At 39.1% G+C, this 13725-nt stretch overlaps 2 protein-coding genes across 2 annotated transcripts; one reads left to right on the top strand and one right to left on the bottom strand.

The window, feature by feature from the left end:
* Positions 1-5291: 5291 nt before the first annotated feature.
* LOC106082155 (GPI mannosyltransferase 2) lies at positions 5292-7289 on the bottom strand. The gene is made up of 2 exons (XM_013244501.2): positions 7150-7289; positions 5292-7085 (listed from the first exon to the last, which is right to left on the bottom strand). Exon 2 carries the CDS (start codon positions 7054-7056, stop codon positions 5725-5727), a length of 1332 nt encoding a protein of 443 aa, XP_013099955.2. The 5' UTR covers positions 7057-7085; positions 7150-7289; the 3' UTR covers positions 5292-5724.
* Positions 7290-9668: 2379 nt separating this feature from the next.
* LOC106082154 (probable phenylalanine--tRNA ligase, mitochondrial) lies at positions 9669-11316 on the top strand. Its single transcript, XM_013244500.2, has 2 exons — positions 9669-10981; positions 11049-11316. The coding sequence occupies exons 1-2, from the start codon at positions 9728-9730 to the stop codon at positions 11214-11216; spliced, it is 1422 nt and encodes a 473-aa protein (XP_013099954.1). The 5' UTR covers positions 9669-9727; the 3' UTR covers positions 11217-11316.
* Positions 11317-13725: the final 2409 nt, after the last annotated feature.

Below are 13725 nucleotides of genomic sequence, written 5' to 3'. Positions count from 1 at the left end.
CAAGCACGCTACCAACTCGGCTACCGGGGCGCTCTAAAATTTGACACAGCATTCTGCTGTATGTGCAATCACGGGGTGGAGCTGGAGACAGTCTAGCATCTTTTGTGACGTTGTCCCGCAATCGCAAAGGAAAGGTACAAAATAATGAATGAATGGATTCCCTCCAGGCATTTTAAGATCACGACTACAGTTGCAGCTACTCCGTATGGAGCATTTCACTACCCAAAACCTGTGAACACGACAGTAGCTTCCATTTAAACTTCTCGCTATAAAGATGAACACCACAGAGATCGAATCTCAAAGTCAACCACAATCCGGCAGATGCAGCCGCCTCAACTTCAAGGATGTGCCGATTGTAACCAGAGACCGCACGATACACATCACCTGTATAAATGCCCAGCCAGACCCACTCTACTCAGACCCAGATCCCTGTGGACGCACCCCATTTTAGTCACAGAGTTCCTGGGTCTTGACACTCGAACAGAATCAAGCAGACGAAAGATAGAACACAACAATCTGCTACAAAAACAACGACTTTCAAGGACTGTACCCATTACAGTCCAAATTGGTATTTAACCTGATTTAGCTCCCATATAATGAGATCTCTCGATTCGTAGCAGCTTTCATTTTTACCCGGTTTGGCAGAAATTAGATGCGTATAGTAAAGTTGTGCCTTTCAACTAAATTTATTTTGTGTGAATTTTTAGCAGACTTCAAGGTTGTGGGTTTCCAAGGTTCGGCCCAGCCGAACTTTGCACGTTTTTGCTTGTTCTCTTCAACCTTCTTCGAGGGCGAAGACAATGGACCTCAAGTGCAGAGGCAAGTTACCGCAACCATTAAATCCGGCACGGGATAGTTCTCAGCACCACACAGGCCGTAACATTGATGTCCGATCTGTGTGGTGTTCGTTGCTATCACGAGAAGCTTAGCTGCGAGCTACCGGGCGCGTCCATAGGTTGCGCATAGTGGAATGCTCCATGTAGCTGCAACAGTCGCAGACAATCAGCCGTTATAGAGCGGAGAGTCTCAGTGAGAGGTCGCGCAGCACTGGATCTTGCCCAAATACTAAGTGCCTTTGATGCTCGATATGACAAGTCGAGTTATTGGCGACTTTAAATAACCAATGACCAATCACCCTGTTCCCGCGGCGATCGGTCCTTTGGGCCAGAACGGGCTTCCTCACCTACAGAAGTTTGACGAGGATCGCCATCTCCACATGAATATGTGGCTACAACAACAAGTATGGCCTGGAACACATGTTAACTTTTTTTGTGGTTTTAGGTAATGCCTAGATCTAATTACCAATACTCGATAGAATATCGAGTATTGCACTCATTGGCATAAGCATTTCTCCGGCAATAATGTACACAGAAGCTAAAGCACATGCTCTTTATCAGTTTTACAAACTATCTGAAATAGCTCAACAGCTAAACAACCTCAAGTTCTATTTGTTTTCAGTTGGTATATAAATATTTTACCCTATTATCGGAAGTATACACTTAGTAACGTTTTCATGCACGGGCTCTGAGTTATCTTTGACGTCACTACTCCACTTCAAAGCTTCAAAGATAGCAAGCAATGTTTAAATTGTATGCTTTCAAATCATATTAAATATAACAAATATATATTATTGTACTCAAAAACCAGTAAGGAAAGGCAAGTCGGGCGTTGCCGACTGTATAATACCCTAGACCTACCCTATAGGTTTTCACAAAGTTATCGGGCTATATCGAATTCTGAACAAATATTGGCGGATGTTTTCAGATGGGATGGCCAAATATGTTCAAACTGTAATAACTACGGTTGATAAATGACAACATATCGCAAATTACCCAAAATCTGACGAACATATATCTATATATGGGAGCCAGGATTCACCAAATAAGGTTAAGCCTAGCGATTAGCCGACATATTGGGTTGCCCAAAAAGTAATTGCGGATTTTTCATATAGTCGGCGTTGACAAATTTTTTCACAGCTTGTGACTCTGTAATTGCATTCTTTCTTCTGTCAGTTATCAGCTGTTACTTTTAGCTTGATTTAGAAAAAAAGTGTAAAAAAAAGTATATTTGATTAAAGTTCATTCTAAGTTCTATTAAAAATGCATTTACTTTCTTTTAAAAAATCCGCAATTACTTTTTGGGCAACCCAATTCCATTTTTTTTTTTTAATTTTTGGCAGTACTTGGCATTGAAGATGTCAACTTGTTCTCTTTTTACATTCATTCTTTGTTTATTGTATTTGATGGCGTTTTCAATCGGCAGATTTGACATCCTTAAATGTCCACGGGACCTATCCACTTTTCGCAAGTGACCTAACCTTCTATTAGGGAATCCTGTATGGGAGCTACATCTAAATCTGTACCGATTTCGACCAAACTTCTTAGTTATTGCGGTATTGTCGTCTAGGAAAGCGTTGTGCAAAATTTTGACAAAGTTTGTGAACAAATGCGGGCGATATACATGTATGGCAGCTATATCTAAATCTGAACCGATACCAATGAAATTCTCCAGTAATATTAAAAGTCATAAAAAAATCCGTCCTGCCAAATTTCGAGGGAATCGGATAACAAATGAGCACATTATTGCAACATTACTCTAAATCAGACGAACATATATATGGGAGCTATATCTAAATCTGAACCGATTTCGACGAAACTTCATAGATATTGTGGTAGTCTTATTTGTAATATTTCTAATAATCGAAGGAACATATATACGGGAGCTAAATCTAAATCTGAACCGATTTTGAGCAAACATCTTAGATATGTTTGGTGGTCATCGAGGAAAGCGTTGTACAAAGTTTTGGCAAGACATTATTGCAATATTACTTCAAACCGGACGAACAAATCTGAACCGTTTTTTTTTCAATAGGATTTGTCTCAAAGCCAAAAAAAAGTACATATGTGCCAAATTTGAAGACGATGGGATGAAAATTGCGACCTGTAGTTTGTACTCAAATTAACATGGACAGACGGACCTAGCTAAAATTATTACATGCTTTGCTTATGCCGCTTTTGAACTACGGTATTGGAATCCACTGTGGGGATCCCGCTATACAATATATTGGGTTGCCCAAAAAGTTATTGCGGATTTTTCATATAGTCGGCGTTGACAAATTTTTTCACAGCTTGTGACTCTGTAATTGCATTCTTTCTTCTGTTAGTTATCAGCTGTTACTTTTAGCTTGCTTTAGAAAAAAAGTGTAAAAAAAGTATATTTGATTAAAGTTCATTCTAAGTTTTATTAAAAATGCATTTACTTTCTTTTAAAAAATCCGCAATTACTTTTTGGGCAACCCAATAGATAGAATCGCAAGTATTGTCAGAAAAATTTTTCGTTTTATTTATGAATTTAAAAAAAAAAAACAAGTAAAAGCGTGCTATGTTCGTTCGGGCCGAATCTTATATACCCTCCACCATAGATCGCATTTATCAAGTTCTTTTGCCGGTATCTCTTTCTAGGCAAACAAAGGAAAGGAAAGGATAAAAGAAAAGAATTGCTATGCTATTTGAGTTATATCAAGTTATGTTCCGATTCGGACCGTAATGGAATGAATGTTGGAGACCACAGAAGAAGTCATTGTGTAAAATGTCAGCCAAATCGAATAAGGATTTCGCCCTTTAGGGACTCAAATGTAAAATAGGGAGATCGTTTTATAGGAGATCTGAATTAGGTTATAGACCGATTCAGATCATATTTGAAACGTATGTTGAAGGTCATGGGAAAAGCCGTTGTACAAAATTGCATTTAAATCAGATTATAATTGCGCCCTCTAGAGGCTCAAGAAGTCAAGATCCAAGATCGGTTTATATGATAGCTATATCAGGTTATGGACCGATTTGAAACATACTCTGCACAGTTGTTGAAAATCATAAAAAAACCACCTTATGCAAAATTTCAGACAAATCGAATAAAAATAGCGCCCTCTAGAGGCTCAAGAAGTCCAGATCCAAGATCGGTTTATATGGCAGCTATATCAAAACATAGACCGATATGGTCTATTTACAATCCCAACCGACCTACACCTATAAGAAGTATTTGTGCAAAATTTCAATTGGCTAGCTTTACTCCTTCGAAAGTTAGCGTGCTTTCGACAGACTGATGGACGGACACGGCTAGATCGAATTAAAATGGGGTCGTAGACGCATATTTCGAGGTGTTACAAACAGAATGAAGAAATTAGTATACCCCCATCCTATGGTGGAGGATATAAAAACGAACATGACTGTGACACTGGCAATACCATGGCAGCCGGTTGTACGTACCGGGTTGACCCGATGGTGTACTTCATCGGCAAGGGCTTCCGCCTCAGTGTACAATACACTGTTACAACAACAACAACTGGCAATACCGTTGAGTTTCTAGGATGTTATTTTCCTAGTTATCTATCCTTGCGAAGTGTACTTCAGTACTACAAAGTTATGAAAACGGGAAAACCAAAAATCCTACACGTAACATACAAATTGATGCTCCTTTAAAACAATCTACTAAATGTGAACAATCTTTTTTAGTAAGTGTACATCGTTTTTGGTATCGATTACCGAATTTACTCAAAATTTTTTCCCACTCCTATCATTCTTACAAAAAACAAATTTTCGATGAAGTTTTAATTTAATTTCACTTTTCATGTTTTCGTGGCTACAGGATTTTGAATTCATATTTGTGGGATACTCGTATGGCTGGGGAGCCATTCTAGCTATTACCTTTAATTTCTAAGTAGAATTGTTGTAGAAGTTTTGATATATTGGGTTACCCAAAAAGTAATTGCGGATTTTTTAAAAGAAAGTAAATGCATTTTTAATAAACCTTAGAATGAACTTTAATCAAATATACTTTTTTTACACTTTTTTTCTAAAGCAAGCTAAAAGTAACAGCTGATAATAAAAATTTGTCAACGCCGACTATATGAAAAATCCGCAATTACTTTTTGGGCAACCCAATAACTTGCATAGTTGGTTTTTTCTGACGATACATGTCGATTGGTCTTTACGGACTTCCTATGCATTGATGTTAAATGAAAATAACTCGAATCAGAAAGTGATTCTGAGTCGATCGGTATACTTATCAATGGGTCTATCTGTATTCCTTCTGGGTATTACATACAAATGCACCAAGTTATAATAACCTGTACCACAGTGTTTAGCATAAAGTTTTGATTGTACACCATTATTATATGGTATTCCACATCCATCCAACTGTAGCGCTAAGGCACAATGAGCAATGCTGAGATATATGATATTTCTCTAACTTAAAACTGTCATCGTTGCTAAATAAAAAGAAAACCCAAAGCCTTTAATAGTTTGTCTTTCTTTGGAAATTTTATTTACATACAATGGCAATTTTGTACACGCAAGAATATTAATGGTCTCATTTACATTCAAAGTAAATGTACACGTTAATAATCAAGAAAAAAAAAAATAAATGTAAATGTGTATATAAAAAAAAGAATATTACATCTAGTTAAATTTTAAATAAAGCTAAAAACATAGCACTTCATTCAGAGGATCTATAAAATGGGCGAGCAGAGATTTCTGATTAGGAAAACTAAAAAAAAAAATACATTTAACAGTCTTTTTTAATGTATAAACCAATTCATCAATCAATCGATCAAATAACAATGTTGTTTTTAATGAATATAATTTGGTAGGAATTAGACATCTCTTTGTGTTTGCTCGTTGCTGCAAACACATTGACGGGGTATCACAAACTAGCGGCTGCAACTGTTTACGTCCAGGGCAAATTGTTGCTGAACATGGTGGTGCCTACCAGCACATAAGAGGCAAACCATAGAAATATCAAGCCCGCCTTGGAGCGTAATTGCAATTTGTCCAAAGACTTGGGCATATGATCCGAGGCAAACCAATACACACATGGTGTGGCCGAGCACAACAAACGCGTGGATATTTGTATGTGCACAAAGAATATGCAAAACACTGTCAAGGCCAGAGCATGCAGTATGAAGGGCAATGTTTTGTATTCCTTCAGCAAATGCAGCAATGGATATTTGGGTAATAGATTCTTTTGGAAATCGCGCAGATACTTAACACAATGCCAAAAGAGAAATATTAGAATGGGCAAAGCTAATAAAAAATTTGGTATCTGCTTGAGCTCGTAATATCTAAGGAATCCCACTTTCCAGTAGTGCGACTGTATATATGAATAGGGGAATGGAAAACGCTCATCACACCATGGCGATTGTTCAGCATAACGGTAGCCGGATAATACATAATTCTTTTGCCGGCCATAATTTAGTATGGCCTCTGTGTGATTTGTTGCCTTGTCGGACACACAAAACAATTGAAAGGCATAGAAATTGAAAAATGTCAATGGTATCAAAGAGAAGAGCAAACACAAAGCCATTTTTAGCAAGGACGACAAAAGGGAGGAACGTTTCAGTATGAATTTACGCACTATGAAGTAAAAGGGAAATCCCATGTTAACCAAACCATTTGAACGGGCTGCAATATTTAAAGCCAAAGCAAACGTTGAACGTACCGCCCGTATTTGCGTTGAGCATTCCAACATAACATACAACGATAACAAACAAAATAAAGTCTCTGAATAGGCGGCCGTAAAGAATATGGAGGCGGGATTGAAGCAAAACAGCAAAGCAACATTCCAACTTTTGTTTAGGTCATTGAAAATACGTTGAGTCAGCGCATACAGAATGTTAGCAGCCTTACAAAATAGTGCCACATTTAAAACCACACCCACCAAAAGACAGCATGATCGCATGTTCATAAAGTCCGCCAACATAGTGTGGAGTAAGTGGGCTCCCGACTTGACCACCATCGGATACAGCGGATAGAACGCCAAGGTATTCTCATATGTATAACCATGCTCGGCAATATGAAGAAAATATTCGGCATCCCAATGACGAAATCCATTCAAGCAGAAATTGATTGTCTTGTCCAACCATGTGACTTTATTGGCTGGGTTAAAGGGTGCCCGAAAAACATCTGTCTGATGATCGGGAAGAAGTTTATTGGCAAGTAATTGCAGTATCAGCACTATGATACGGCTAGCCAAAGCCAATTTGGTAACTTTTTCGGCCATGCCTTTGCACCGATGTTCAAATGTCGCCTCTAAAATTACAAAATTCACATACATTGGCACATGAATTACATCATATCACACTACCCCACTTACCTTTGCTTTGTTAATTTTTATGATTTCCTCGTACAACAAGAAGAAAAGGCGACAGAACTTTATTCGTTGTCAAAAGTAAAAATTTGTTGCCGGTGCCAGAGCAATTAACATAACAAGAAAACAAAAAATGACATAAATGTTGCCATAGCGAAATGGAATCAAAAGCGAAATGGGTTGCCACATTGTAGCACCAAACTAAAAAGAAAAAATAAACAAAATCCCCACTTAAAAACGTGGAAAAATAATAATAAGGAAACTAAAAAATTAATCCGATATGTACATTCTCTTTCTCCTCCACAGGTTGCGGATACAATACAATATACAATGCTTGGTATACGGAGTAGCTGCAATTGCAGTTGCGGACAATCAGCGATATCAAGTGAAGAGTCTCAGGAGATGCCGGGCTGCAACGGTTCTTGCTTAAATACTTAAGGCTGGTGCTGTATTCTTTTTCACAGATGAAAACACATTTTTTTTCACGGATACTTTTTTGAAACACTACAAAAATCTCAATCATAACATAATACTTTAATGAAAAGAATGTCATACTGAATGGAATCAGCAAGCTTTTTTGCTTCAAAATCTATTATCTAAAAAGTAATCGTGAAAAAATGTTGCTAAAAGCGCATATAGTACCACTCTTTTACCGCCGTGTTCTTAGTCTCTGGGTTCTCAATGTAGATTCCTAGACCCACTCTGTCGTCTAGCTTTGGTCCATCCGTATAACATGATCTTCCAGATGGCAATACTAGGGTTCCGTCAATCCAAGACTGTGCCGATGGCAGCAGTGCCTCGCACTCGACTTCAAGGTTCATCTCAGGTGTCCGATCAGAAACCTCTTCCCTTCCTTCCAGGTTTCTTATCGTCGCTTCGATTATTCCGCGATGGTATGAGCTGCACCCAATCCATTCTCCCATCGCCTTAAGTCTCATAGCCACAGTGGCTGCCTCACACTTAATCTGTATGTCAATGGCCCCAGTGCCCCAGAGGGCGTGGTCCTCATCGCTCCGACTATGCCGAGACAACATGTTCTCTGAACCTGTTGTATGGTCCTTATATTGCACTTTTTCTCCATAGCAGTCCACCAAACCACTGGGGCGTAAATAAGTATTGGTCTAATCATGCTCCTGTAGAGCCAGTGGACTATTCTCGGATTCAGGCCCCATTTCGAGCCTACGGCCCTTCTAAATAGTGCCCAATATCTGTGAGCCTTCTCAGTACGCTCCTGAATGTGACACTTCCAATTCAGTTTCCCATCCAAGATAACACCGGGTCCACCCAGTACTGGTCTAAGGATTGGATCATTGTTAAAAGCCCCTTCGATGTCAATGCATACCGCCAATGCTGTTTGTATTTGAGCAATTCGCTGGATGTCCTAGTCTTTATCGTGGTGTCCACAATATGTTCCATGGTTTTGAGTAGAAAGGACGTAGGACTTATGGATCTGTAGGCGTTTGGTGCCTTGCCGGGCTTGGGTATAAACCCCATCCTTGCCTCCTGTCAGGTTGTTACGATGCTACAACAACAATAAGATTATTGACGCCTTTAAATGGGCAATGGCCAACATGGAACGAAGCGAGCTTGCTGATCTAGCCCGGCACTGGTTGCCCTGAGCACTGCACGGTCTATATCTTTGAGCTCCGATCTATATGGTGTTCATCGGTATAACAAGAATCTTATCTGGGAGCTACCGGGCGCGTCCATAGGTTGCGGATAGTGGAATACTGCATATGGTGTAACTGTAATTGAAGTCGCGACAATTTGCTATATCGAGTGGAGAGTCTCGGTGAGCAGCAAAGGCGGCACCAGCACTTGCTTAAATACTGAGTGCCTACGATGCTCGATATGGCAAGACGAGTTATTGGCGCCTTTAAATAATCAATAACCATCACGATCCCGCGGCGATCGATTTTATGGCCCGGAACGAGTTTGCTTACCTATAGGAGCTAGGATGTGGCTTAACCAAACTACAACGTCCTATCAGTCCTATGTATCAACAGGAATTTGCGCACCTTTGGAGCTTGAATGAGAATCGCTACTTCTACATACAAATGTGGCTACAACATCACGTAATGAAAAAAGGGAAAATTAATTCCTTGTGGTAAAAAATCTCTGGTTTTTTAATGAAAATGTATTTTGAAGCTTCATTCTAAAGATAATACAATTTGTTTCAAGGGGTAGAAGGGAAATTTGCCTCATTATGTCCAACACCCACACGCGGTTAAATAAATCTCCTATCCATCACCTTTTTCCCGTATGCTTTGGAATTTATTTGTAAAATATATTGACAATAAATAAATAAGCAAAGTTTAATAAACAACATTATCACATACATAGATAAATTCCGACTCACCAAGGTCCGAGGTACAGAATGTGACAAAGTTTAGGCAAAAGGTTGAATTGTTTTTATTCCTAAAATATATTCCCCATTTTATGGGTTTAAATGGGCAGCCCTAAATACTTGTTTCTGTTTACGTTTTAGTTTTTGTAGGTGTGGCAAGGCTCTTGCTGCATAACTGAAATCAGCTGTTACAATTTCCTTTTGTGTTTTGGTTGTATAAAAGTTAAGTTTGTGATTATGCTCATAACTTTGAAAGTTTTTGCACAGCCAAGATTATTAAATGGCATTTCCAAGAAAAACTATCTTAGATACAGTGTTCTAGAAGCCACAAACGCAAGATGTTTTAGTTCAACGAATTACAGACGGGCAACAAACACAAATGCCGCCGAGCAAAATCGTTTGGAAATAAATGGTTCCTCTTTTGTGGCCGACAATTGGACAAATGTTACGCCAAAAATCTTGTCCTACCTGGGTATGAATAAACACTTACAAAGCAATCATCCTCTGTCGATTTTAAGGCAACGTATTGTCAACTACTTTTACAAGACTTACAAAACATCGCGGGGAAATCCTTTGTTTTCTGTCTACGATAAATTGAATCCTGTGGTAACGGTTCAACAGAATTTTGACAATTTGCTAATACCGTTGGATCATGTAAGTCGGAACAAGTCCGACTGTTATTACATCAATCAACACTATTTGCTGAGAGCCCACACAACAGCTCACCAAGTGGATTTAATCTCAAGTGGTTTGGACAATTTCCTTGTGGTTGGTGAGGTATATAGACGAGACGAAATTGATAGTACCCACTATCCGGTATTTCATCAACTCGATGCAGTGCGTTTAGTGACGAAGGATAAACTGTTTGCAAGGAACCCCGATTTGGAGATATTCGAACAGGACTGGCGTGAAAGCCAAGGCAATAAGTCACAGGTCATTCATTCTTCATCGAAGTGTTTGGATCAATCTAAACAACCATGTCACACATTGGAAGCTGTAAAACTAGTGGAACATGAGCTGAAAAATGTTCTTTTGGGTTTGGCAAAAGACCTATTTGGCCCAAAGATACAATACAGATGGGTTGATACATATTTCCCGTTTACTCAACCCAGTTGGGAATTGGAAATTTTCTACAAAGACAATTGGTTGGAAGTTTTGGGTTGCGGTGTTATGAGGCATGAAATTCTGCAACAGTCAGGAGCCAACAACTCCATTGGTTATGCTTTTGGTTTAGGTTTGGAACGCTTGGCCATGGTTTTGTTTGACATACCCGATATACGTCTATTTTGGTCAAACGATACAGGATTTTTGTCGCAATTCAGCGAAAAGGATTTATATAAATTGGCAAAATATAAACCTGTATCCATATATCCCCAATGTACAAATGACTTGTCGTTCTGGTTGCCCTCTGGAGTAGATGTGAATGCAGGTTTTGTAGCCAATGATTTTTACGACTTGGTTCGTTCGCAAGCCGGTGATGTGGTTGAACAGGTAAATATTGTAAACCCACCTACACTGGCATATTAAAATTCGAACTAAATGTTTTCTTATATTTCAGATCAGCTTGGTTGATAAATTTAAACATCCCAAAAAGGGGCTAACCAGTGTCTGCTTCCGAATTGTTTATCGTCATATGGAACGTACCTTGACACAGGCCGAAGTCAATGATATTCACAAACGCATAGCTGATGCTTGTGTAAGAAACTTTAATGTAGAAATACGTTAATAATTAGCTACTTTTTCACCAGTTATAAATAGTTGTAGACAAAAAAATTAATATCTGTTGTTAATTAAAGTTTTACCAAATGTGCTGTATGAAACGACAATTCCGAGCGAAGGTTTCGTTTTCCAATATTTTGAGCCAATATTATATGTTGAAGAAAAAATAACTCAATGATGGCTCTATTTTAGTAAAATTGATAACCGAATACAGGGTGTACGGCATTTAAAGGAAATAGAAACTCAATTATTTGATTCTACTGAACTCCAATCCGCTTCAGCTGAACCATACGAGTACGAATGCTGTAGGACGAAACCAAAACAGAGTAAACGATATCTATAAGTGCCCGGCACGGGAAAGTTGTGAGCACCACACAGGTTGGAATCATTGAGGTCAGATCGGGATGGTGTTCATTTCTGTCACGAGAAGCTTAGCTGCGAGCTAGTGGAATGCTCCATCCAGTGTAGCTGTAACTGCAGTCGCGGACAATCAGCGGTATCGAGCGGAGAGACTCAGTGAGAGGTCGGATGGCACCAGCTCTTGCACAAATACTGAGTCCCTACGATGCTCGATATTACAAGGCGAGTTTTTGGCGACTTTAAATAACCAATAGCCACCCTGTTCCCGCGTCGATCGGTCCTTTGAACCGGAACGAGCTTGCTCACCTACAGGAGCTGGACGAGGATCGCCACCTCCACACGAAAATGTGGTTACAACAACAACCAACCACAACCACATGTAAACCACCTTTCGTCATAATCCGGTAAAAAATGCTCAATTTATGCTCTCATTGCAGCTATATCCAAATATAGTCTGATTTTGACCAATTGAGTGGTCTAATAAATACAAGTCACTGTTCAATTTTGCAGATTATAATATTGGTCTTTTTGGCAGCTATATCCAAATATAGACCGATCTGGACCATAAAGGACACTTATGTCCAAAAGGCTAACATAAATCATTGCGTCAAATTTCAGCAAAGTCGAATAATAAATGCTTCATTTATGGGGCCAATACTTTAAAACGAGAGATCGGTCTATATGGCAGCTATATCCAAATCTGGACCGATCTGGGCCAAATTAAAAAAGGATGTTGAAGAGCTTAGCACATTTCAATGTCCCAAATTTTAGCGAAATAGCATAATAAATGCGCCATTTATGGGCCTTAACCTTCAATGGACTGATCGGTGTATATTCTATATCCAAATCTGAACCAAATCGAATAATGATGTCGAAGGGCCTAACACAAATCACTGTCCCAAATTTCGGCGAAATCGGATAATAAATGCTCCTTTTATGGTTCCAATACTTTAAATCGAGAGATCGGATTACAGCTATATTCAAATCTGGAACGATCTGGGCCAAATTGAAGAAGGATGTCCCAGGGCCTATTACAACTCATTGGCCCAAATTTCGGTGACATTGGACAATAAATGCTCCTTTTGTGGTCCCAAGACATTAGATCGAGAGATCGGTCTATATGGGAGCTATATCCAAATCTGGGCCAAAAGAAGGATATCCCAGGGCATATAACAACTCATTGGCCCAAATTTCGGTGACATTGGACAATAAATGAGCCTTTTGTGGTCCCAAGACATTAGATCGAGAGATCGGTCTATATGGGAGCTATATCCAAATCTGGGCCAAATTGAAGAAGGATGTCGAGTGACCTAACACAACTCACTGTCCCAAATTTCAGCAAAATCAGGTAATAAATATGGCTTTTATAGGACTAGGGCCTTAAAGCGGCGATCAGTCTATATGGGGGCTACATCAAGATATAGTCCGATATAACCTATCTTCGAACTTAACCTGCCTATGGACAAAAGAAAAGATGTATATATAGCACCCGTTCAAATTGACATATATGTATATCAAACACAGCTGAAAGAGTTGAGTACAACCGATGGAACGAAACTGAAAATTAAATTAAAAGAGACAAGGAACTATGGAACTATAAGAGTGAAAGAGATGGAACTAGTACCGATCGTTTCATTTAGGGAGTCGTTCATTGGCACTAGTTCGGTCCGGAACGGCACAAGACTTATAAAAATCTGACATCTTAATAAGTGTGTTTGTGTACTCAGAAATTTGTGCAAATTTGCACAAATTGTAGTTAATTTTCTAGCAAAAGAGAGCGGGAGAATGCCGAAGAGCGAGCAAAATTTCGCGATTTTGGTAATTGAGAGCTTGCAAATTTCTACCAGAGCTCTTTACCAGCAGAAATTCGCAGTATCGAACGGCTGTTTTATGAAAACCAGCTGTTTAATTCAAATAAATAGCCAAATAGAGTAAATTCTGAGCATGGCGAAACAAGAGATCTGTGTGCGTTTGTATACGTGTGCGTAAATGAGCAGAGAATATGCGAGAGAGAAGATAACAACAAAGAGAATGCAAACAAAAATCCGTCATCTTAGTACCTTCAAACCTGGTCGGCTGTTAACAGCTGTTCGCGTGAGACCACCTTTTTAAATCCGCCTTAGGGTAAAGTCTGCTTACTCTCCTGGAAATTTTTA

The sequence above is a fragment of the Stomoxys calcitrans genome, chromosome 5 (assembly GCF_963082655.1).
Source record: "Stomoxys calcitrans chromosome 5, idStoCalc2.1, whole genome shotgun sequence".
Lineage (NCBI taxonomy): Eukaryota > Metazoa > Arthropoda > Insecta > Diptera > Muscidae > Stomoxys > Stomoxys calcitrans.
Note: the sequence above shows the minus strand (reverse complement) of the source record. Positions and strands in the feature narration are given on the sequence as shown.

What these genes read in the sequence shown, in the direction of transcription:
- LOC106082154 (XM_013244500.2), top strand. Translation starts at nt 9,728, where the DNA reads ATGCTCATAACTTTGAAAGTTTTTGCACAGCCAAGATTATTAAATGGC. An exon ending in CCGGTGATGTGGTTGAACAG is followed by an intron (nt 10,982 to 11,048) that starts GTAAATATTGTA and finishes CTTATATTTCAG; the next exon opens with ATCAGCTTGGTTGATAAATT.
- LOC106082155 (XM_013244501.2), bottom strand. Translation starts at nt 7,056, where the DNA reads ATGGCCGAAAAAGTTACCAAATTGGCTTTGGCTAGCCGTATCATAGTG.